Raw genomic sequence first — 24,511 nt, forward strand, 5'->3', positions numbered from 1 at the left:
AATATCTTGAAATAATAAAGAAATGATAAAACTGTGAATAAAAATTACAAAAATGTGCGTTAATTTTTTTTTTTTTTTGATTTGGTATAAATATGATGAGTTTCTCCTTTTCTTTTATGTTATGTCTATCTCAACAAAGATGACATGTCTACCATGTTTATTTTAATGGAATTTGTTATATGTTAACCACAAATTATTTTGTAGACATACCAAAAAATCTAAAATAATATTGAATGTTGATAATTAACTATTGGATCTATAATTTTCAAGAGTATTAGAAATTTAATAATATATATTGATACCCCATGAAATTATTTTAACCCGAACCCGTTAATTATAGGTTTATAAGGGTTGACCCAATTATGGAATTATTATTTATAAAGGATAAGCCCAAATTCTTACAGGGTAGGGCATGTACAGGCCTGGGCTGAAGCTAACAGGGTAACCCGAGTTGTTGTCTAATGGACCGACCCGAGCTGGGGTCTAATGGACTGACCCGAGCTGGGGTATATTGGTCCGATTCGAGCTAGGGTCTAATGGGCTTGGTATGTTTCCTAATTTATATAGGACTCGGTTATGTTGGAGATAAGTTTGACTATTGCACAGATATGAATGAGATATGGATAAACTCAAAAACGGACCAATGAATGAAGAGTCCTACTTCAGGACATGTTATAATTCGACTAGGTAACTTACTCTATTTTCCCCTATAAATACAGGTACTGTTATGGTTTTATTATTCATTATTCACCACTCATTATTCATTACGCATTCACGTGCACTTACGCACCCATACTCTCTCGTTTTTGCATTAATCATACCCTCTGCCTTCAAGACACTGACTTAGGCATCGGAGGGGTCACGCCGAAAACACTTTCGGCGCCCCTTGACCTAGCTGTTGCTTGTGCAGAACTAGGTGATACCCGACCCGACCTGCTTTCTAAAGGATTTGGAGGATCCATTCTACCAGACCGAACCCGAGGTAAAATTCCGACATCATCAATTGGCGCCGTCTGTGGAAAATTGAAGAAAAAGAGTTTCGATGGCTAATCAGAATGGAGATCACCCAAATTTAGAGGTACTAATAGCTCAGGCTGTTCAGAGGGCTTTTGCAGAAAGAGCGGGGGCCAATCCACCGCACATTGATCATAATGCCCATCTCGATGAAATCAGAAAGTTGAAGGAGGAGATGGAGCAGTTAAGGAAAAAGCAGGCCGGGTACCTAGCTACCACAACAAGAAACATTCCTTTTACTCAGGAGATATTGGACGCCGACCTCCCCAAGCAGTTCAAATTGCCTCATGTTGGGGAGTATGATGGCAAAGGGGATCCTGAAGACCATTTGGCACGCTTTGAGAATGCAGCTCTGTTGCATAAATATTCTGATCAGATCAAGTGTAGGGCTTTCCTTACTACTCTCATAGGACCGGCCCAACAATGGTTTAATATGCTACGCCCAAGGGAGATCAAGGAATTCAAGGATTTTAGCAAATCCTTTTTGTATCACTTTGCTAGCAGCAAAAAGCATCCTACCACTACTTTCAGCCTTTTTGCAATCAAGCAACGGGAACATGAAAATCTGAGAGCCTATATCCGCAGGTTCAGCGCCTTGGCCCTCAAGGTACCCACGGCTACGACAGACCTACTCATCAGTGCCTTCATGCAAGGGCTGGATACAAAGGATTTTCTTAAATCTTTAATAAAAAAGGCGCCAGAAATATACGAGGAATTACTCGCCCGGGCTGAAAAATATGTCAACATGGAAGAAATACAGGTTTCGCGGGCAGCTATGAAGAGGGAACGACCAAAAAGTCCAAAGAACAATAGGGTTCCGAGTAGTAATTCAGGGATGGGACAACCATTCCGACCCACATTATTGGGAGAATTCACCGCTTTCACTCCTTTATGCATGAACAAAGTCCGAGCTCTACAAATTTGTGACGATCGGAGACTCACACAGAGGCCTCCCTGGGCTGAGAAGGGACCTCGAAACAGGGAATCAGATAAATATTGTAACTTTCACAATGAATATGGGCATACTCCGGAGGATTGTCGTCAATTAGATCAAGAAATCAAAAGGATAATACAGCAACATTCTGAGTTGAAAAATATATTGACCCGTCAAGAGGGGTATCGCCCGAACAGGGGACAGGGATGAAGGTCAAGACAAAGAGCCAGGACTGGTCCTCCACATGAAAATTTTAACCAACCCAAGCAAGACCAGCCCAGGGATGACTGGGCTAATCAAAGACCAGCTCCGCCTGCTCGAGGAATTATCAACATGATTTCGGGAGGCCCAACTGATGGAGATTCCAACCGAGCTAGGAAAACGAATAGTAGAAAATTAGTAAATATGGAGATCGACAATCAAATTGTCCACAATGGCCCGACCCTCTCTTTTGGGCCGGAAGATCTAAAAGGGATTTCTAACAACCATAATGATGCACTGGTGATAAGGGCCATGGTCGCAAATTATGATGTAACCCGGATATTCATGGATTTCAGGAAGCTCTGTCAACGTCCTATTTCAGGAAGCAATAAATCAAATGGACTTGGGGAAATACAAGATAGAGCCAGTCGTAACATCACTCTTTGGTTTCACAGGTCATGCTATCCGACCTGTGGGGTTGGTGCATTTACCCCTAACTCTGGGTAAGAGCAACATCCGCAAAACCAGGATTGTGAGTTTCATTATTGTTGATGCTCCATCTGCCTACAATGTCATATTAGGCAGACCTTCCATGACCACTTTCATGGCAGTTGCGTCAGCCCTGCATCAGAAAATAAAATTCCCGGTGGGAAACGAGGTCGGTGAAGTACAAGGGGATCAAATTATAGCTCGCAAATGTTATGTGGAGGAAGTCAGAATAGAGCAAAAAATGGCCAGGACTTATAATATTGACAGACCTGGGCTTTCTGGCATGAAAAAAATCAACTTGATATAGGACACATCTGTCACTACTGAAGAAGAAATTGAGAAAATCCTGATTTCACCTCCCTCTGGAGTGGTAAAAATTGCTCGCACCCTTGAAACACGATTGAAACAACTGCTACTGGAATGCTTGGAAAAAAATAAGGATGTTTTTGCATGGTCAGTTTCCGACCTAGTAGGGGTACATCGAGAAGTGGCAGAACACCAGCTCAATGTAATAAAGGGTTGTCGCCCTATTATTCAAAAGAAACGGCACTTCGGTCCTGAAAAAGATGCGGTAATAAAAGAACAAGTAGACGAATTACTCAGAGCTGGACATATTGAGGAAATATATTTCCCGACCTGGTTGTCTAATATAGTTCTGGTGCCAAAATCTTCTGGTAAATGGCGTATGTGTGTAGATTTTCGGGATCTGAACAAGGCATGCCCAAAGGATTGTTACCCGTTGCCCAGAATTTATCAACTTGTTGATTCAACAGCAAGTCACGAGCTGCTCAGCTTCTTGGATGCATATCAAGGATATCATCAAATCCCACTAGCTAAACAGGACAAGGATAAAGTGAGTTTTGTGACGTCAACAGGAACATATTGTTACGTGGTCATGCCGTTTGGGCTAAAAAATGCTGGGGCTACATACTAAAGGTTGATGGACAAAGTATTTGAGCAGCAAATCGGCAAAAATATCGAGGTCTATGTAGATGATATCCTGGTCAAGACCCGAACTACGGACCAGTTCATTACCAACCTAACTCAAACTTTTCAGACTTTGAAGCGCTATCAGCTTAAGCTAAACCCCAGCAAGTGTACTTTCGGACTCCGAGCTAGAAAGTTTCTTGGTTACATGGTTACAAGAAGGGGAATCGAAGCTAATCCCGAAAAAGTCCAAGCCATTATTTCTATGAGCTTCCCCAAGAACATACAGGAAGTACAGAGGCTAACAGGTAGAATTACAGCACTGGCCCGATTTATAAGTAGGTCAGCAGATAAAAGCCTCCCTTTCTTTAAGGCGTTACGAAAGACGAAACATTTTGAATGGAATGAGGAAAGTGAAAAAGCCTTCCAGGACTTGAGGGCTTACTTAAAGCAATTGCCTGTGTTAAATAAGCCTATCCAAGGGGAAGAATTGTTCTTATATCTGGCGGTGACCAACCGAGCAGCCAGTTCAGTCCTAGTCAGGAAGGACGGAATAAATCATCAGCCTGTGTACTTTGTGAGTCCTTGAAGGGAGCTGAACTCAACTATTTAACGCAGGAAAAACTAGCCTTAGCTTTAGTTATCACTGCGAGAAAATTGTGTCCTTATTTTTTGTCACACCCCATCACTGTGCTCACCAACAGCGTTCTGGGAAAAATTGCAGCTAATCCAGACGCATCAGGGAGACTTATCAGATGGATTACAGAGCTGAGTGAGTATGACATCAAATTCGAGCCCCGGACAGCCATAAAAGCTCAAGCCCTAGCTGATTTCTTGGCGGAGACAGTACAACTAGAACAAGAAGAGTTATGGAAGATTTTCGTAGATGGGTCATCATGTCAGTCCGGGTGCGGAGCTGGAATTGTGATCATCTCACATTGGGGGGAAGAAACTAATATTTCAATCAGGTTAGACTTCAAAGCCTCAAACAATGAAGCGGAATATGAGGCATTATTGCTTGGGCTCAAAGCAGCACGAAACTTGGGCATCTCCCGAGCTAATCTGTATTCCGATTCCCAATTAGCAATCCAACAGAGCAACGAGAGATTTGAATGTAAAGATGGGAAGATGTTGAGGTATATCAAAGCATTAGACAAAGCCAAAGAAGGGTTCACCGAGTTGAACTTAGAGCTCATCCCCCGGGCTGAAAATATTAAGGCAGACCACTTGGCCCGCTTAGCCAGTGCTCTGAGTGACCGATCTGATCCCATTGTTGCAGGTTGGGAACTTGTTTCGCAACTAGAAACTCTGGATGATATTATAGCTCAGGTACCGGAAGGAGACTGGCGATATGATATGCACAAATATCTAATCAAGAAAGAATCACCAAGTGATAATAAGAAAGCAAAGGAAGTTAAGAGAAGGGCTCTCCGCTTTGTCATGATCGATAAAATTCTGTTTAAACGATCTTTCTCTCAGCCTTTGTTAAAATGTTTGGGTCCTGATGAGCCCAATTATGTCTTACGAGAAATTCATGAAGGGTCTTGTGGCAGTCACCTGGGCAGTCTGGCCCTAGCTCGAAAAGCACTTCTGGAAGGATTCTTCTGGCCAACCATGCCGAAAGACTCAGCAGATCTGGTTAATTCTTGTTATAATTGCCAGAGACATGCTAACCTACAATGGAGACCTGCAGAATACATGAAGGCAGTGGTGGCCGCTTGTCCTTTTGATCAATGAGGGATGGATATTGTAGGGCCATTCCCTGTTAGCACAGGGCAAAGAAAATTTTTGTTGGTCGCAGTCGATTATTTTTCCAAATGGGTTGAAACCGAGCCCTTAGCCAAAATTACAGAGAACGAGGTGCTCAATTTTCTATGGAAAAATATAGTATGCCGTTTCGGGATCCCTCGCAGGTTGGCATCAGACAATGGGAGACAGTTCTGTGGATCTAAAGTTCAAGCATGGTGTCAAAAAATGAAGATCGAACAAGTTTTCACCTCTGTGGCATACCCGCAAGGGAATGGACAGGTCGAAGTTACTAACAGGACGATTGTTCAAGCTCTTAAAACACGACTGGATGCAGCTAAGGGTAAGTGGGCAGACGAAATCCCTTCTGTATTATGGTCTTACCGAACTACAACTCAATCCGGTACGGGTGAAACTCTTTTCAGCATGGTGTACGGGACTGAGGCAGTTCTCCCAGCGGAAATTGGACAAGAGAGTGCTAGGATAATGGCATACGGGGCAAACAATCAAGAACTTTGAACAATGGATTTGGACCTACTTGAGGAGCACAGGTCCCGAGCTGCAATTAGGCTCGCAGCCTATCGCAAAAGAATGACCCAGGCCTACAATAAAATAGTATATCCGAAGGTTTTCCAGGAGGGAGACCTGGTTATGCGAAAGATACACAATCCCGGGGAGAGAGGAAAGCTAGAGGCTAAGTATGAAGGCCCCTTCAAAGTAATAGCAAAAGCTGGAATAGCAGCATATTATCTGGAAGATGCTCAAGGCAAGAAGGGTAAAAGGCCATGGAATGCTCAGCACTTGAAAAAATACTATCCTTAGTAGCCCCGCTCGGGTTTCATCAGGTTTTTATAGATCACTAGGCTGGTCCTTAACCAGTTGGTCTTTTGGCGTTATTTATGTTATTAAATAGTCAGTCCTGTTTTGCTTAAGTTAGGATCAGTCCTGTTTAGTGTCAATTTTGTTTTACAACAATGTCGTAGAAAGAGTCAATTCTGTTTTATAGCACTTAGTATTTCTTGAACATTCTTTATAAAAGCCCAGGCAGGTCTGGCATTCAAGGACCACATCAGTGGAACTAAAAGCCCAGGCAGGTCTGGCATTCAAGGACCACATCAGTGGAACTAAAAGCCCAGGCAGGTCTGGCATTCAAGGACCACATCAGTGGAACTAAAAGCCCAGACATGTCTGGCATTCAAGGACCACATCAGTGGAACTAAAAGCCCAGACAGGTCTGGCATTCAAGGACCACATCAGTGGAACTAAAAGCCCAGGCAGATCTGGCATTCAAGGACCACATCAGTGGAACTAAAAGCCCAGGCAGGTCTGGCATTCAAGGACCAAATCAGTGGAACTAAAAGCCCAGGCAAGTCTGGCATTCAAGGACCACATCAGTGGAACTAAAAGCCCAGGCAGGTCTGGCATTCAAGGACCACATCAGTGGAACTAAAAGATCAGGCAGGTCTGGCATTCAAGGACCACATCAGTGGAACTAAAAGCCCAGGCAGGTCTGGCATTCAAGGACCACATCAATGGAACTAAAAACTCAGGCAGGTCTGGCATTCAAGGACCACATCAATGAAACTAAAAGATCAGGCAGGTCTAGCATTCAAGGACCACATCAGTAGAACTAAAAGCCCAGGCATGACTGGCATTTAGGGACCCCATCAGGATAATTCAAAGACAAGCATGTCTGTCATACCAAATTCATTAAGCTTATTAAATGATCAGGCAGGACTGGTTAAAAAACCCACGGTAACAAATCTAAAGGGGGTTTCAATCTCCAGGATTCCACCCGAACCCTCACAAATTTAAAATAAGTGGAACATTCATTAAGCTTATTAAGTGATCAGGCAGGACTGGTTAAAAACCCACGGTAACAAATCTAAAGGGGGTTTCAATCTCCATGATTCCACCCGAACCCTCACAAATTTAAAATAAGTGGAACTTACCTTTTGTTATTCGGCCAATCCGGGTGTATATAGGTCGGGAATTTAATAAGTTGCATTTCATGAGTTCCCGCCTAAACTTTTAACTCGGTTCAGGCATAGGTAAGGTCATGTCTTCAAAATTAAGTTATGACTCACTTGGTCAGTCCGGTCACATATAGGTCGGGTCGGTAACTTTTTACACTTGGTAAAAATTGGCGTCGTGACTGTTATTTGCATTTATAGTAAGCATATTTATATTAAAAAACCCGAGCTGGTCAAAAAACATTTAGACTAGCAAAGTATTGTATCAGCCCGACCTGGGCAACAACAAAAATAGATGACCACGCAGGGTCTACCAATTAGATCATGTTTTTAAACAAGTGTTCATACAAAAATCAAGGGGCGGGGGCGTCTTGGGGGTTAGAGCTCTGTTCGGGCTCTGAGGTTTTTTCTGGTTCGGCCTCCTCAGAATCTTCTTCTGGCATGTCATCGAGAGCTTTGGAACAATCCAGGAAAGTGGCGGGGTGCTCGGCCTCCGAATATCCATTAGCCCTGAACTGGGCTAGACATCCCTTGAAACCCTCGTCGAAAAAGGTGGCCGCTTTCTCGGCTACGGCATTAGCAAAATCCAAGGAGTTCAGGAACTCTTTTTTCCCGAGCTCTTTGGCAACTTCAAGTTCTTTGTTCAAGGCCCGCACTTTACTCTCCAGCTCAATCTTCTCCACCTCCAGCTCGGAAATTTTGGTATTAGCAGCTCCCAGGGCAGCTCGGCTCGATTCAGTTTCCGCTCTCAGCTCGGCCTGTTCTGCTTCGTATTCTTTTTTCATCTCACGGGTCTTCCGCGTGAGTTCAGATATCCGAGCCACAAAAGCTTCTTGGTTCAAGGCATGTTCCTCCCGAGTTTTGAAGGCTCGGCTAGTAATTTCCCCTCCCCAAGCTAAAGCCTGTGAAAATATAAGGGATAAAGGCTAGCTCGGTCAAAGGCAGTTCAGTATATAAATTAAGTTAGAAAAATCGCAACGTACCTGCAGAGTTGCCATGGCGAAGTTTTGTTCGTCTTCCAAGTTGGGCACCACTTGTAGGATCTTTAGGTCAGAGCGGGAAATCAAGTTCTGCATTATGCCCAGGCACCCTTGAGGGTCAGGCTTTGAGAAAAATGACATATCAGGGACCCCGAGAATATTAGGCATTCCTTTAGGCTCAGTATCAGGTATGGATTCGAACTCCACTACCGCTTCTTTGCCACGAGCTCGGGAAGAGGAGACAGGGGGTGGTTGCTGAAGCTCGGACGCACTAGCGCTGTGATGATCCTTGGCCTTTGAGTTTTTCTTCTTGGATGGCTCGACAGGAGGGGGCTCAAGATGAGTACCGACCTCATCTTCGGTTTTCTTCCTCTTTAGATTCTTTAAGGCAGCTCTGAAATTAGCAGGCATGGCTGCAGATCTGATCCTGTCGTCTGAACAAATAAAAGTAACAATCAAATAAATTGAAAAAATAATTAAATAAAGGTAGTATGGGTACAGGGATACTACCTACATCCCCTACGATATTCTCTCCTTTCCCACTGAAGCCATAATGGCAGAGCAGATCATCCCCGATTAGGCTCTCGATATCAAAGGTTTGAGCAGACATGGTGTTGATGAAATTAGTGAAGTCATGAGTAGGTAGAGCTGGGGGTTCGGGGGTTGTGAAATTCATGGCCCAGTTCGATCGACATTCCCAGTGCTGATTAGGTTTAACAAAAAAATACCTATTTGTCCAACCCTTGTGCGAGCTAGGCTTGCCCTTCAAAAAAGGGTATTCGGGTCGCATGGAAATATAAAAGCGGCCCGGGACGGTTTTCTTAATTTGTAGAAAATAGGTAAAATTTCCTATGTCTAGCGGAATTCGGAAGAAACAAAAGAGGACACCTAAGGATAGAATTGAGCTAAAAGAGTTTGGGGATAATTGACTGGGACACACGCAAAAGTATTGACACAAGTGTGACACACAGCTCGGGAGGGGAAATCTTAAGCCCATCTTTACTTGATCTAGACTGAAGCTTAAATAGTTAGGGGGTGGTTTGTGAGCTCGGTCTTTACGGCTAGGGATTATGAGATCATAAGCATCAGGCATGCTTGATCTCTCCCTTATGAAGGGACCCAGGTCTGGACTTAAGTGGGAAGCCAGTACCTCGAACCATGGTTTTCCCTTAGCAGCTAATCGGGCTTCATCCGACCTGAGTTTGTGCAGCCGCTTTAATTTTTCCTCTCGGGTCTCCGATAAATCCAGCTTTGAGCTTGGATTATTAGAATCGGAGGGCTCGGGGTTGTCAGAGGAAGAGAGGGGTGTTTCAACAAATTCTACTATTTCTCTAACAGAAGTTTCATCCGGAGATGACATATTAACCAACCTAAAGAAAGGGATGTAGAACTTACAAATAGAAGGGTTGCGGTGGGTGTAGCTCGGAAACAATACAGGCAGGTTGGGCACAGAGAGTCCAGGTCGGGAGAGCTCTCGAAATTTTGATAGCGTAACAGTATGTGAGTGAAAAGTAAAAAATTCAGAATTTTTACTGACCTATTTATAGGAGTAGTGAAATGATCTAAGCCGTTGATGGTTATTTGGATTTACGGTTCGGGACGGGACAAATCAGGGCCACTTAGGCTTCGGGAGATGAACCGCCCTGAGGCATCTGAGCCGTCCATTAAAAGCACATCACGCGGATTCTGATCTGGACCATCCAAAGAAACACATTAGGTGAATTCAAGTCTGGGCTGTTTGCATAAAGTCTGTGTGGTACGGGGTCAGAACTACATTATTGGTCTAAACTCATTCTTTTTTTAGACCAGTCGGGGTGGTACTATTGATACCCCATGAAATTATTTTAATCCGAATCCGTTAATTATGGATTTATAAGGGTTGGCCCAATTATGGGGTTATTATTTATAAAGGATAAGCCCAAATTCTTACAGGGTAGGGCATGTACAGGCCTGGGCTGAAGTTAACAGGGTAACCCGAGTTGTTGTCTAATGGACCGACCCGAGCTGGGGTCTAATGGACTGACCCGAGCTGGGGTATATTGGGCCGATTCGAGCTAGGGTCTAATGGGCTTGGTATGTTTCCTAATTTATATAGGGCTCGGTTATGTTGGAGATAAGCTTGACCATTGCACAGATATGAATGAGATATGGATAAACTCAAAAACGGACCAATGAATGAAGAGTCTTACTTCAGGACATGTTATAATTCGACTAGGTAACTTACTCTATTTTTTCCTATAAATACAGGTACTGTTATGGTTTTATTATTCATTATTCACTGCTCATTATTCATTACGCATTCACGTGCACTTACGCACCCATACTCTCTCGTTTTTGCATTAATCATACCATCTGCCTTCAAGACACTGACTTAGGCATCGGAGGGGTCACGCCGAAAACACTTTCGGCGCCCCTTGACCTAGCTGTTGCTTGTTCAGAACTAGGTGATACCCGACCCGACCCGACCTGCTTTCTAAAGGATTTGGAGGATCCATTCTACCAGACCGAACCCGAGGTAAAATTCCGACATCATCAATATATGGTATAGATTTACGAGAATGATTTTTTTTTTAAAAAAGAAAGATTTTACAAGAAAAATAATCACTTGAACTTGGGGGAAAATATACCTCAAAGTTTAAGAAACCCAAAAGTCGTCGAGCAAAAAATTATTCTTAAATATATTATATTTTCAAGACCTTTATTTTACTTGTTAATTTCTTTCATATATACTACATGAGGAGAGCATGCAACTGCACATAAACTTTTTTCCAATATCTCATAACGTGGGAAAAAAAAATTGTTATTCCATCAAACGGAAACCAAAAACTTTATGAGCAAATTTATTATTAATATATAGACCTCAATCACTCAGAGGGAATAAGATATTAACTTATAATTATTGGAGGAAATTCTAAAAAAGAAGTGTATATTTTTTTTTTATATATATTTTATTTTCAAAAAAGAGGGTCTCCTAGATCCCACCTTAATTTAATTTTTAAACTATGGGGCAGGTACCGGTGGCTGATACAAACAAACAACATGCACGGTATAATCTTGTATACCGCATGTCCCGCCCCATCCACCGCTAGTATGGCACGCAAAGTGTGTGGTCCGTGGCCAAAACAGCTGGTGGTGCGATTCCTTTGCGCGGCGGAAACTTTCGATGGCTTCTTCTATGACTCTAGGTTCAAACCTATCGTTGCATTTGTAATATTGACTTAACCAAAACTTGCCATCGATGTTTCCTTCTCTCTGTGTATCGACTGTCGCCGATATGTTAGCCAGCTCCGGACTCCACTTGAGGGGTGGAAGATTACCTGCGTCTCGTATTCTTCTGTGGATTCGAACATATAAGCGTCTATCAGACTCAAATCCGTTTTCTCCCAACAAGTTGTGGCATGAGAGGAACAAAACTAAGGTTACCAATATTATTCTTGCCATCTTTTCTTTTTTGGCTTTTTTTTTTTTTTTTTTTTTCTTTCTTGCTTTTGGGTTCAATTTATACAAGTTTTAAATTTCCTTGGCATTAATTACTTCTTGATATACATACCTATACAAAGATGTTTATTAATATTGCTTTAATTTAATGAGAGAAGAACAATAAATGATGACAATATTGATCTTCCCACAATTACGTTATCAGTTTGTATTAAGGTAATTCACAATGAATATTATTCAAATTTCAAAGTGCACATTTTTTGAAAAAATACATTTTTAGTCCTCTTACTTTCATATCAAAACATTTTTGGTATCTAAACATTTCAACACAACAATTTTAGTGCATAAACTTTAAAAATTATAACAAAATTAGTCCTTGTCATTTATTTTTTAGTTAAATATATTTGTCAGAACTAATTTATGATATTATTAAATTTTAGGCACTAAAATGAATAAAATTAATAATAAAATATTTTGAAAAGATAAAACATAAAAATTGTAAATGAAACTGATCTCATTTCTTAAAAAATATTTTTTATGTTTTATCTTTATATTCAAATTGAAAAAAAAATATTTTAAAAAACTAAAATTAAAATAGAGTTTCAAGATTAATTTTTATACCATATGTATTTTTTAATTCTTTGTAATTTATTATTAATTTTTAATATTTACAAACATAAAATTATATATATTACATATTTATATTTGATATCTTAAAAAAATAAAATTTATCTAGTTCGTATCTTATTATTAAATAAAAGTATAATTAATTAGATTTGATATCAAATCAGTTATTTAGTATCAAAGATATTGAATAAATTTTATTTTAAAAAATCATTAGAAAACACATTAAGAAATGTGCTTATTAAAACATTTATCAGATATTTTAATTTTGAAAATATATTCGATTATTTTTATGCAAAAACTTCATATTTTAAAGTAGATATTTTTTGTTTAAATAAAAAATCATAATAAATTTTATTTACATATAATAACATTACAAAAGAAAATATATATGTTACTCAAAAAAATTGTTTATGTTGAAGATATGTGATTATTTGTGGTCTTTATTTTTCATGCTTTATTTATTTATTTAGGTCCCTATAATTTAAAAATGTAATAAATTGGTCCTCAAACATATATTCAACCATAAAAAAATTATAAGGACTAATTGTGTTGCAATTTGCTAAGTTTAAGGACTAAAAATATTGCTTTGAAATGTTTAAAGATCAAAAACGTTTTGATGTGAAAGTATAAGAATTAAAAATGTACTTTTCCCCGCATTTTTGTAATTACTTCTTGGATTGGTTTTCACATGATTAATATACTTCACTTGGAGCGTATAATGTTAGATATATTTTTCACCCCAGCTTGCAATAATAAAATTAATTTTATGTTCCTACTATGATTATTATTCCTTTGGTTCATCATGACCAAACAAAGCGGGGCAAGTAGGTGAAAATTCAATGACCCGGAGATTTGCATATTCTAAGATGCTTGTGGAAGTGGATGTCTCAAGCACTTGGTTGGCCAGTGTATTACCCATCTATCTGTTTTGATTGAGTAATATTCTTTATTGACTGATAAAAAAAAATTATAAAAAAGAAAAAAAGAAAAAAGAGAGTATACTTTAAAGACCAAGATTCAAATTCATTATCAAATCAAATCTCTCTATTCAATCGAAGTTCGTCCATTCAAATACAACCTCATCAATTGAGCCGCTCAAATTTGATGTTACCAGAAGCAGTTCAAGCATACTGCAAAAATAATGGCAACTACAATGCAACGGATGGCAGTTGTTTCTTATTCGATTCTGGATTCACCAATTAGAACTACCTTCCGAGTCACGGGACTGGTAGAAATCATTTGGCCTCACGATATTTACATCCTCGAACTCGTTATCATCTGAAAAGCACAGGTAAATAAATCAAGTGATGCAAGAGTTGAACAATACAAATATAAGAATACACAGCAGCAGATATTAGACGGATTTTATGTTGTATGTGAATAAATATATATATATATATAAGAAGCCTAAGCTGATGAAGAGATAGGATGGCTACTCTCTTGGTTTCTAGACTCGAGACAATTTATGGGAATCTTCCTTTCACAATTTTCATCATGTACATGCAGAATTTACTCTCGTGGAGATTACTACAATGACAATAAAAGATTTTGATCAGTTAGATATCCATCATCTATGATCATTTCTTAGCCACAATAACAAATCCCTCCTCACGCTTAGATGCATATTTATTTTCATAGTTTATATCCTCATCACGGAAGAAATATAAAGCTGACATGAAAATACAAAATAAATGGTCTATGATTTACTCACTAACAATGTAATAAGTTAAGTTATGTTTTCATGTTCTAAAAGAAAGCAAATCTATGGAAATTAGAGAACCTTTTCTCAGGGTCAGGGCAACGACGGCATCATTTTCAACCTGAAAGACATAAAGAAATGAGGGACGCTTTAGGTTCCAGGCTAAAGTAAAATAAATCACAAATTGACTTCAAATTTTTTTTTCGAAAAAAAAAATATATGGTACAACCTTTTGATCTGCCAAGGATTTTGAATCATCCAACACTTCCTGATTTGACATTAATATCAATCTTTGATGGTTGGCTGGCTTATCAATGAGTTCTTGCAACTTCTCCTTGATTTGTAGAATCGTCTCACTTGGAACGCATTGCAAGAAGTAAGTTGCCTTTTCACGTTTAACACGGATATACATTGCCTTGTGATAAAGTAATCAAAGTTGCAAACTGTTAGCTTAAATCAACAGCTGCTGGAAACTAAAATCCATGAGGCAACACAGTTTATCCCAAGATATAATGACAGTGATATTTACTTTACTGTAATCAAATGACTATATCAATTAAAGTTACTTAATAAGATTGAGAGAGAAATCATCATAACCAACCAACTACCCACTTTAAAGTATACGAGCGCTGAGAGCAATCTTCAATCGCTTATATCCATAACAAGAAATTTCAGTATCATTCCATCCTCTTTTCTCAGTAACTAAAGAAATCACATCTATCCGTTCCACTTTTTATTTTGTAAATCTTGACATGAAAAATACACCGAAATTGCAGAGCAGGGCCATTGGTCCCCACATTAATAAACATGCATGCAGAAGCTACTATTTGTATTAGAGTTGTGATATAAAATCCATAGATTGATAAAAAATTTCTAAAATCTAAGAAAATAAAGCTTAAATTTCCAGTCTGCAAATAAAGCATAAATCATGAAATAAAATGATTGCAAAGAGACAAGTCCTCTGTCGTATTGTAAAATAAACCACTTAAATATACTGAGGTTGCATTTGAACCGGAGCATTTGGGTGGATTGGATTTCGAATCCATATCTCAAATTCATTTGGCTAAAAATTAAAATGAAGGATTAGAAATCTTCTGTGTTGCCAAAGTATATTTTTTTATTTCAATTTAAAATATACTATTCAACCTAGTGATTTGAAATCCATACATTTCAAATCCTCAAATAAACTCAGTCCTTTCATCCAAACACAACCTAAGAATCCTTAATCACATGATCCATGAATTCAAAGCAAGGCCCTAATCAAACATACGAAAATCAATGAACTAAACAACATATTTGGGATCGTTAACATTTTCACCACCTACCATTTTGGTGACTTCTATTACTTGTATCCTTGTTTTTCACCTAAACACGCCATAAAATCAACTAGATTAGTACATAAACATATGCTAGATATGACATAGCATAGCATAACATGCAAATTAAACATGATTCTCGTAAATTGCAGACATTCGATGCATATTGGGTTTGAAAAGTCATACAAAACCTCAACACATAATATTTGAAATACAGTCCATATACCTGACACAAGGATGAAATGCTTAACCAACAGTCCCAATCATTCACAAATAATAATCCTTGGATGACATAACTCTGTACAAGCCATGAATGCAAAGATTGACAAAGGTGCAGCCTGTGCACCGTAAAGAATGCCATAGGCCACACCCATTACCTCATAACTTTCGAGCAGATAGAGAAATAGCACATTAACCACACAACCGCACGCTAACATGCTGAATCCAAGAAGCTGCCAAATTCTTAAATAGCAAGTTTCATAGACTCATACAATGTCTTTTCCTTAAAACTTGAATCGGAACCGGTTAATTCTTTGAGTATGTTTCACTAATTCATAAAATCGTGGTACAACATAACTAAGAACTTGTCCCATAATTTCTATTTTTCACTTTATTTCCAGACTACTCAAATTAAAGAATTTGTTTACCAATTTTCTAAGTAAATGAACCTTCTTTTAGTTAATTAATACTTGGAAATTTTCCAAACACTTGACCTTCCAAGAATCACCTGAAATGGCTTATACTCAACGAATTTAATAAATTTAAAAATCACTTTATTCGACATAAAATCACCTAAATTTGGCTCTAAATCTCATGATAAATAAAAATGTAAAGCCACAGGAGAAAACTTAATCTTATATTATTAAAAAAAGTAAAATTAAAATATTTTAAAAGGGTGAAAATTTTAAGGGAAATCAATTTTTCGGCAGAAACAAGTCCGGGTGCTTTATTTCATTTTTTCCAATAAAAAAACCCATGAATTTTCGCTCAGTTCTTGTCAAGGACTTTGGAGCTTCATACAACACCTGGCAAAAGAATTTTATCATGTTTCAAGACCTATTTTACCAGTTTAACAGATCGGAAATAAGTTGGACAGCAGCCCTTCTGGACTGCACAGCAGGGCTTCTCGCTGCAGCAGGAGCGTTTCAACCGGACTCCAGAAACCCTGCCATTTCCCAACTCATATCCGCACTCTACTACGATCCTAAAAAAAACTTCTCATAAATTCATACGCAAAGGAATGGGTTTCAGAGGCTGAAACAATGAAAGTTAAAAAAACTACCAAAAAAAAAAACACACACACACACGCTAGAAATTACGGAAAATAATCCAAGGCTAGGACTTACACCGTTTTCAGGCTTAAGAAATCTCGGGGATCAGCGTATTGATTCCAATTAATTGATTCAGCGTTGGATCGAAGAAAAATAGAAGTCCAAATAAAAAGCTTAAAATCTCCGCTTTGCAGGTTTTTTCTTCCCGTTTCTCTATTCCTGCTTTCTGGCGAGGAATGCGGTGGTCGCCGGTCTTGGAGGAGTGGGGAACGTGGTGCGGCGGCGGCGGCGGCTCGCAGGTGAAACGGAAAATGGGAACTCTGGGTTAGGTTTCTTCGCCGGAGCAGCTGCTGCCAGCTGCGCTTCACTTCTAGCTGTTAAAAATCTCCAACAGATATTTAATTACCTTTTAATATTTAGGAGAATACGGTAAATATCATTTTTAGACTTTTAATTAAGGTTAACTTGAAATTACAAAATTATTATTGTATTTTTATTTGAAAGAAATCTTTTAAAGATATTAAAAATTTTAATTAAATAATTTTATAATTTTGAATATAATTTATAATTTAATGTATAATTCTCATATACACATTGTATGACCTTTAATTTTAATGTTAATTTTAATTTTAGAACTTCAATTTTTTATTTTAAAATTTCAATTTTCTAACAATTCTATGAAGTATTAAATTTTAAAAAAAATCAGATAGCATGACCCTGTTCAATTTTTTATTTTAGAATTTCAATTTTCTAAAAATTCTATGAAGTATTAAATTTAAAAAAATAAATATTACCCAATTTATTTCAAATAAACATATCATGAATTCAATAAACTTATATTTGATCGATCCAATTTCATATCCTATTTATGAAAATATTGATATTTTTTATATAAAAATCATTTAAATCCCGTTCAGAAATTATAGTATGAGTATGAGGCTCTAAACATACACACCACTTCAATTTATAGAAAGCTTAAACCAATTTTTTTTCCTTCTTTTTTTGACAAGTTAAACCAATATTTTTTGAATGGTTGATAACAGAAAAAAAAAAAAAAAATCCCAATTTTGCGCATAACTAAAAAGTTCACTTAATATTCTTCTTCTTTCAAAACTCACCAAATTTGTCTTCTATTTTCTTGGAGTGATTTATCTTCTCGATCAATAAATATGCTTTGGTCTTCTTGTTTTTTCAAATGGTGAATTTGGGCGTTATTAAAAAATAAGATAACGAGGCTAAGACCTCTAATGGTACAATAATATAAACACACTCCAATAACCATGAGTTCGATGCTATATTGAAGTAAGATGGCAAAAAATACTTGTCAATTAAAAATTTGATATGTACACTCTACTCTTGTGTAGAACAAATCGTGAGGCTTTAACGGTGACAGAGTCAAAGACGGATTTAGCTTAGGTCAGTCATAGATTGTAGCTCACCCCAAATTTTTGTTATTAACTATGTATGTTTTTTATTTAGTCTACTAAAACTCACCTTTTTCACAGCCGAAACCAAGCCCATCATCTTAATTCTAGCGCACAACCTCATGTTATCAAATTTTACTTTTTCTCCAAATTTTTTAATTTTTGGCAATTCTAGTTTTTTTTTTATGGGAATTGCTGGTGTGACACTATACACATCAACACTGCAGTGTTTTCATTTCATTATAAAGTCGAAAAAAGACTAAAATTGCAAAAAAACAAAGCCGACAGACTAAAATTGAAATATGACAACATAGATGACTAAAATCGCAAAGCAACAAACACATTTGCTTAAAAATAAATTTTATATTTTTTAATAATATAATAAAGATTTTTTGGTCATATATATATATATATATATATATATATTACATTTTCTTGTAATAATATATAATTTATCACATTAAATTCAAGCTCACCCCAACTCTAATTCCTGGATCCGTCCTTAGACAATAAACATTACACACTTGACTTATATGTTAGTTTCGAAATTACAATGTGTAACCTAATGTTATCGTAGATACAACATTTTTCATTGTGACATATATTTGATTCTAACAAGAAGCTCAAATAGAGATTTGATTACTCACTGCAAAGTGCAAAGTAGAAAGCACTGAAACTGAACACATATTCGAACTTCTCAAAGGCACAAAACTGACATCTCAAAATATGCAAAACAGAGTTTTAACTTGTACTCTGATATTATTCCACAGTACCTGAACTACTTTGGAATAGCCTTTTAAGTTGAAAAAGTGCCAGGAATCCCATTTAGCTGAAGGTCCTGGATCACAATCGATATGCCTTACAATATCTTTATATACACATTGTTTATGGATATGGACATGCCAATATATCTGTATATCAAAAGAAAGATCGCTTGACCGGAGGCCGCCCGACGGCTTTCATGAGATTGGCGATTTCGAATACCCTGGCCACTTTGGTTCCTCTCTTGGCCTCAGCCGAAGCTCTCCTTTCCTCTGCTTTCCTATGGGCTTGTGCTATGTCGTTCTGCATCTTTTCCAGGGCCTTGGCTCTTTTCTCCTCTAGTTTCCTCTGTAACAATATTAAATCCCAATTCATCACCTCATAAACAGGGGAAAAACAAGATAGAATCTGGTTTCTTTCAAGCTTGACAGAACAGAACAGAACACTTAAGAGCCCATCTATAGCAAAGCTTAATTAACCTTTTTCCAAAAGATTTTGACATGATCTTCAACTTTTCAAGAAATATGCAAGAACATAACAATACACTAACCACCAGGGATGTAACCATATAACATAGAAGTCGTTTAGAAAAAGAACTGTTATTGCAAATTTAGAGAATAACATGATGTAAATGACCCCGTCCCCTGCATGCATTAATCTGAGAAGTACCTCTTCTTTCTTCATCCAAGAAGTAGCTTTCTGAACTTGCTCCCCCTCCCATCCTTTAATCACAGCATCCTCCCGCTTAAACCGATTGTTAATCTTCGCAATCTTCGCATTCTGCCACGCGCTGATCTTCGACATAACCTCCTCTTTCTTCACACTTTGCACAGACACCGCACCTCCGCCGATACGGCCGTAATCTCCATCATCCGCAGCTGCAGAAACTGCCAACACTCTATCCCCACCACCACCGCCTCCGCCTCCGGAAGACTGCAGGGGACTGATATCCGGCACGATCGCCAAAGGGTTGGTTTCCTCCAGCTCCTCCCCAATCCTCCCCAAGTTCCCCGTCTCATTTTCCGAAGAGATATTGGAACCAGCCAAGACTAAAGCATTGAACTCCCTGCTCATGGAGGTGAAATTGATCTCCGACGAAGCCATGGAAGTGGTGGCAGATGATCTATGGCTTCCCGTTTCCCAGTTACGTCGGGCCCGCGACGGCGGAGGCGGCGGGGTCAAGGCGTGGATTTCTCTGATCACGGGCGACGATCTATCATCATCATCATCATGATCATCACGATCATCATCTCGATGATCATGAAGTGTATCATGATCATCTTGAGTTCTTGGCATGATGGCTAAGGTTCGTTGATTGCTCGACATATTAGCTAACTAGTTATCTTGTAGTGCGTGTAAATGTGTGTTTTCTGAGTGAGTTTGTGGGGAGGAGAATATAGGAGATGAGGGGGGGAAGGAAGCCAAAAAGTTGTTAATCATTAATTAATGTCTTAATCAAATATTATTGAAGAATTAATGGAGTTTAAAGTAGCCCATGAGCCAAGAGTTGGCATTTGCATGCGGTGGGAGTTAGAGAAGACGTATCCATAATTGATTGCATACATAAAAAAGTCTCTAATGCTTAATTGCGCTTATCGTAATTTTAACATATATGCGGTAGTGTTAAGTTCGAGTTTATAATTTCAACATGGTATTAAAGTCTAAATCAACTATTATATTAGATCGTTCATTCGTAAGTGTGAGCGAATAAAGGTGTATACGAGCTTGGACGGTTCTAGCTAGAGTATTTTAAACTTTTTTTCCGCGAGGAAAGACATCACAATTGTATAGGGATCAAATTTATACATACATTATTTTTTTAGAAGGAGAAATTATTGGGTTGTGGCAAATATGGAATTGTCGGCTGAGAGATTTTTGTTGGGGAAGGAGCCAATGAAAGAAGTATGAAGTGACTGAGAATAGCACACGTGGCTGGTTAAAACAAAAGAAAATGTGGAATCCCTTTCGATAATAAAGAACGTGTCCCAAGATCAATGGGGCTGAATTTGTTTGCGAAATCGAAGAAGGACACGTTTGGTACGACCAAAGCTAGTATGATTACAACGGTTGGGGTTTGCTTAATGCACACGTCTTATTTACTCGATAATAATGTTTTAATGAATTCAACCAACATTATTGATTGTTTCATTATATTGGTTTTAAATAAAAATAGTGGATGTGGATGTGTACGTGTACGAATATTCAAATATCAATTCTTGGGTTTTCTCTTCTTCGATTATCTCAATTAGCCAGGTTGATGTAATGGGAGGAAAATACGTTGAAGGTGCTTCAGTTTTTTGTTTTAAACTAGTTTGATGTTTAAAAGTCAGAATGAATTAAACATGGATAAGTCAGATTTCGCTGTTTTACATTGGGAAATATATACAAAACTATTGAATGGTACTCACTCCATCTTTTTGGAGTGGATTTCGTCTCGCCTCCCCTCCAAATAAGCTTTCATCTAAAATATAATGAATGAAATTGTATCAAAAGTAAATCTAAAAATATAGTATAAACAAAAGAGGTGTGATCATTAGATAGAAGTAGTGGGATAGTAATAAATATTACTCTTTCTGTCCTATTTATTTAGGATTATGCGTTTTTTCATGTTTATTAAGAAAAAGTTTAGAGATGTAAATTTTATTTAAAAAAAATTTCGTTTTGCCTTATTTAATGAAGATTTTAATAGGTTAAAAAAATTATACAAATAGTTAATGAAATTAATTTAATATGAGCAAATTGGTAAAAAAGTTGAAAAGAAAACATTAAATATGGAAACTGGACTATGAGGATGTTTGACAGAGCTTATAAGCTCTTGAAAACAGATTATAAGTTCTTTCAGAGTTTATGAGATCTTTAAATTTTTTTGGTAATTGTTTTGTCAAACAGCTTAGCATGTTCAAGGATGTGAGGAAGTTGGTGTGGTGATATTGGTAACTTGATTGCTTAATGATGTTAGCGTTAATAACTTCATTGTACGTTTCTACAATAGTGTGGTGATGTTGTAGTAGTGATGTTGAAATATTATTATTTTATTATTATTATATTTAATATTTTTCTTTAAATATAATAAAATTGAACAAAAATATAATAAATTTAAAATACACATAATTAAAATTTAAAAATTACTTGAAATATAAAAACACTCAAAATAAAAATTACACTCAGTAACAAAACACAAGAAATAAAAAAAAAGAAAATAAATTTAAAAAGATTACAACTGAATAAAATAAAATGAGATAGCACTGAAATAAATTATTAATTGAATATTTTTCGAAGAATTTGTTCTTGCATCTTCATGTAGTACTGACGTTGAATGTCAGTGAGCCTTGGATCGTTAATATTTTTTTCCATGATTCGATTTTCTTGTTTTATCTCCATTCTTTCTTGCTCCCTCACCCTCATATCTAGGGGTGGGCATCGATCGGTTTGGTTCAATTTTACTCTACTACGGTTCGGTTTTTTCGGTTTCGGTTTTAAAAATCTCTGGTCCGAAACCGAACTATTTTATTATGGTTCGGTTCGGTTTTTTGGTGATACGGTCCGATTTTTTTGGTCGGTTTTATACGGTTTAAGTAATGAATTAAATTGATTTTGTGCGAATTCAAATATTAGTTTAGAGACAAAGAAAAGTATGCATTGTTTAAAATAATTATGAATTTAAAACTAAAATCAAAATCAAAATATAAAAAAGTTAATACTAAATTTTTTTTAAGAACTAAAATGATATCTCACTTGATGCATGCAATACATAATAAAGAACTAATAACAATAAAACATAAATTATTTCATTAGAATTAACAATATGAACTTCATTTAAAACAAGAAAGCGACTATTGAGTTTCATAAAAATCATATTTAATTAAAATAGGCTCACATCTTGTAAATAAAAAAAACATAGAAGTTAGAATAAAGGCCCATTAATAAGGCTCAATATTCATAAAAATCTATTTTAATCAAAATACGGTCGGTTCGGTTTTTTCGGTTTTTTCGGGGTATAAAACCGTAAATCAAACCGAATAACCATTTCATAAATTTTAAAATCGAAACCGACCGAAACACTGAAAAAACCGAACCAAATAAATCGAATTTTTCAGTTCGGCCGGTTTTTTTGGTTTTAACCAAATTATGACCACCCCTACTCATCTCGTGCTCCTTCATCCTCATATCGAACTTTTTTTCCATATTTTGAGTCATTGTTGCATAATGATCTTTTGTCAAACCAGTGCTCTCTTCATCTTTTTTTTTCTCTACTTCAAGTATTATTTTCAACATTTTCACCATGTTTGCATCTTTCAATCCCTTTCCTCTCATTGCCCTTTTGAAGGTCTTCCTTCCCATCGGCCTAGTAGTTTTGCTCACTTCTTGCACATCATCTCCTTCTTCACCGGTTTGTGTATCAGATGGTGTGGAGAAACGAGATGGAGATGATTCACCATCAATATTCTTAAGCTTCTTCGTAGCATTCGTCGAACCTCCTACGAATTTATCGAACGACAATATCTTCCATTTTGGTTGATCCTTCAACACTAACCAATTTTTCTCATCGGACCATGGATGGTTATGATATTTCTCGTACATCGTTTGAGCTTGAGCATACTAAACAACAAAAAAATATGTTCGAATATGTTGAATTTAAATTTAAATTTTTTTAAGAATTCATAACCTCATATCAAATGAAGATCCGCTTTGGTTGAGTGCTTCAAGTTCACTCATTTTGTTTTGGAAGGGGAACACTCGTTTTGAAACATCATTCCAATGCTGTCGCATGTTGTCCGGTGAGCGTAATTTCCATCCATTTTGTAAATCATGGTTACATTCACTCCAAACCAATCCCCAAAAACTCGAGTTGTTTTTTTTCATTGCCAAGTGTCGAATTGGTGGAAGCATTGCACCATGACTTTGCGAGACGTTGTCTTCGACCTTCGTCCAAGGTTTTCTTCTGATGCCTTCACCACCATCACCATCAACAATATTTTTCTCTTTCCTTCTTGATTTAGTAAACGGAGCTTCAAAGGTAGGAGGCGAGACTTTGATGGGATTTTGGGAGAACTGAGTTTGGTTGAACATAAAACTCAATATTTGCTCGTCGGTTAATTGAAAAGTATTTGGTGAAGGAGTATTGAGATCATCATTTTTCCATAAATCCATTTTCGAAATTGGATTGAAAATATAATAAAAATTGGAGAATATAGAGTTTTTGGAATTCAAGTAGTTGAAATTGTGAATTCTATGAGATGTATACAAACCTATTTATAGAAAAAGTCTTGAATTTGAAAAATATGATCGTTTATACTTTTTCATAAATATTAAAAAAAATTCGGATTTTTTTTAATTTATTTTTATTTTTAATAATGTTTTTTTAAAAAAATAGGTTGAGATTGATCTGGCCGTTGATATTCAACGGCAAGATCATCCCAACCCTTCATTTTTTAAAAAATTTTCTTTTTATTTAAAGATCTGGCCGTTTATTTAATTAAAAAAATTTAATTACATAGTGGGATTCATCGCACGGAGCCTCTCCGCATGGGGCCCATCATTATGACCGCACGTGGAAACTTTCGCTTGCGGTTTCCTCGCCCCTTGGAGGTGGCGAGGAGGAAATGGGGCGATCAAGTTCGGCTTGATCACCCAACTTGATCGCCCCTTGAGGGGTGCTCTTATAAGCTGTTTGAAAGCTTACAAACTGTTTTTTAAAAGTAGGGTCACC

At 37.2% G+C, this 24,511-nt stretch overlaps 4 protein-coding genes across 8 annotated transcripts; 2 read left to right on the top strand and 2 right to left on the bottom strand.

Moving 5' to 3' along the window:
• The first annotated feature begins 1,042 nt into the window (after positions 1-1,042).
• On the top strand, positions 1,043-2,158 carry LOC140888508 (uncharacterized). The gene has a single exon (XM_073296197.1). The coding sequence runs from the start codon at positions 1,043-1,045 to the stop codon at positions 2,156-2,158; it is 1,116 nt and encodes a 371-aa protein (XP_073152298.1).
• A 1,420-nt stretch (positions 2,159-3,578) lies between these two features.
• Positions 3,579-5,302, top strand: LOC140888509 (uncharacterized). Its single transcript, XM_073296199.1, has 2 exons — positions 3,579-4,142; positions 4,184-5,302. Exons 1-2 carry the CDS (start codon positions 3,579-3,581, stop codon positions 5,300-5,302), a joined length of 1,683 nt encoding a protein of 560 aa, XP_073152300.1.
• Positions 5,303-13,311: 8,009 nt separating this feature from the next.
• LOC140889035 (polyubiquitin 9) lies at positions 13,312-16,983 on the bottom strand. Of its 5 annotated transcripts, none has more exons than XM_073296734.1 (6): positions 16,691-16,983; positions 16,410-16,548; positions 15,354-15,393; positions 14,258-14,443; positions 14,110-14,149; positions 13,312-13,607 (listed from the first exon to the last, which is right to left on the bottom strand). In XM_073296734.1, exons 3-6 carry the CDS (start codon positions 15,354-15,356, stop codon positions 13,522-13,524), a joined length of 315 nt encoding a protein of 104 aa, XP_073152835.1. In that variant the 5' UTR covers positions 15,357-15,393; positions 16,410-16,548; positions 16,691-16,983; the 3' UTR covers positions 13,312-13,521. The 5 variants fall into 5 exon arrangements, with proteins under 5 accessions (XP_073152835.1, XP_073152834.1, XP_073152832.1 ...); XM_073296733.1 differs by having other exon boundaries at positions 15,571-16,548; XM_073296731.1 differs by lacking the exon at positions 16,410-16,548.
• A 1,727-nt stretch (positions 16,984-18,710) lies between these two features.
• LOC140891403 (remorin 4.1) lies at positions 18,711-20,272 on the bottom strand. Its single transcript, XM_073299873.1, has 2 exons — positions 19,471-20,272; positions 18,711-19,149 (listed from the first exon to the last, which is right to left on the bottom strand). Exons 1-2 carry the CDS (start codon positions 20,125-20,127, stop codon positions 18,958-18,960), a joined length of 849 nt encoding a protein of 282 aa, XP_073155974.1. The 5' UTR covers positions 20,128-20,272; the 3' UTR covers positions 18,711-18,957.
• Positions 20,273-24,511: the final 4,239 nt, after the last annotated feature.

Source organism: Henckelia pumila, chromosome 3, assembly GCF_033568475.1.
Source record: "Henckelia pumila isolate YLH828 chromosome 3, ASM3356847v2, whole genome shotgun sequence".
Lineage (NCBI taxonomy): Eukaryota > Viridiplantae > Streptophyta > Magnoliopsida > Lamiales > Gesneriaceae > Henckelia > Henckelia pumila.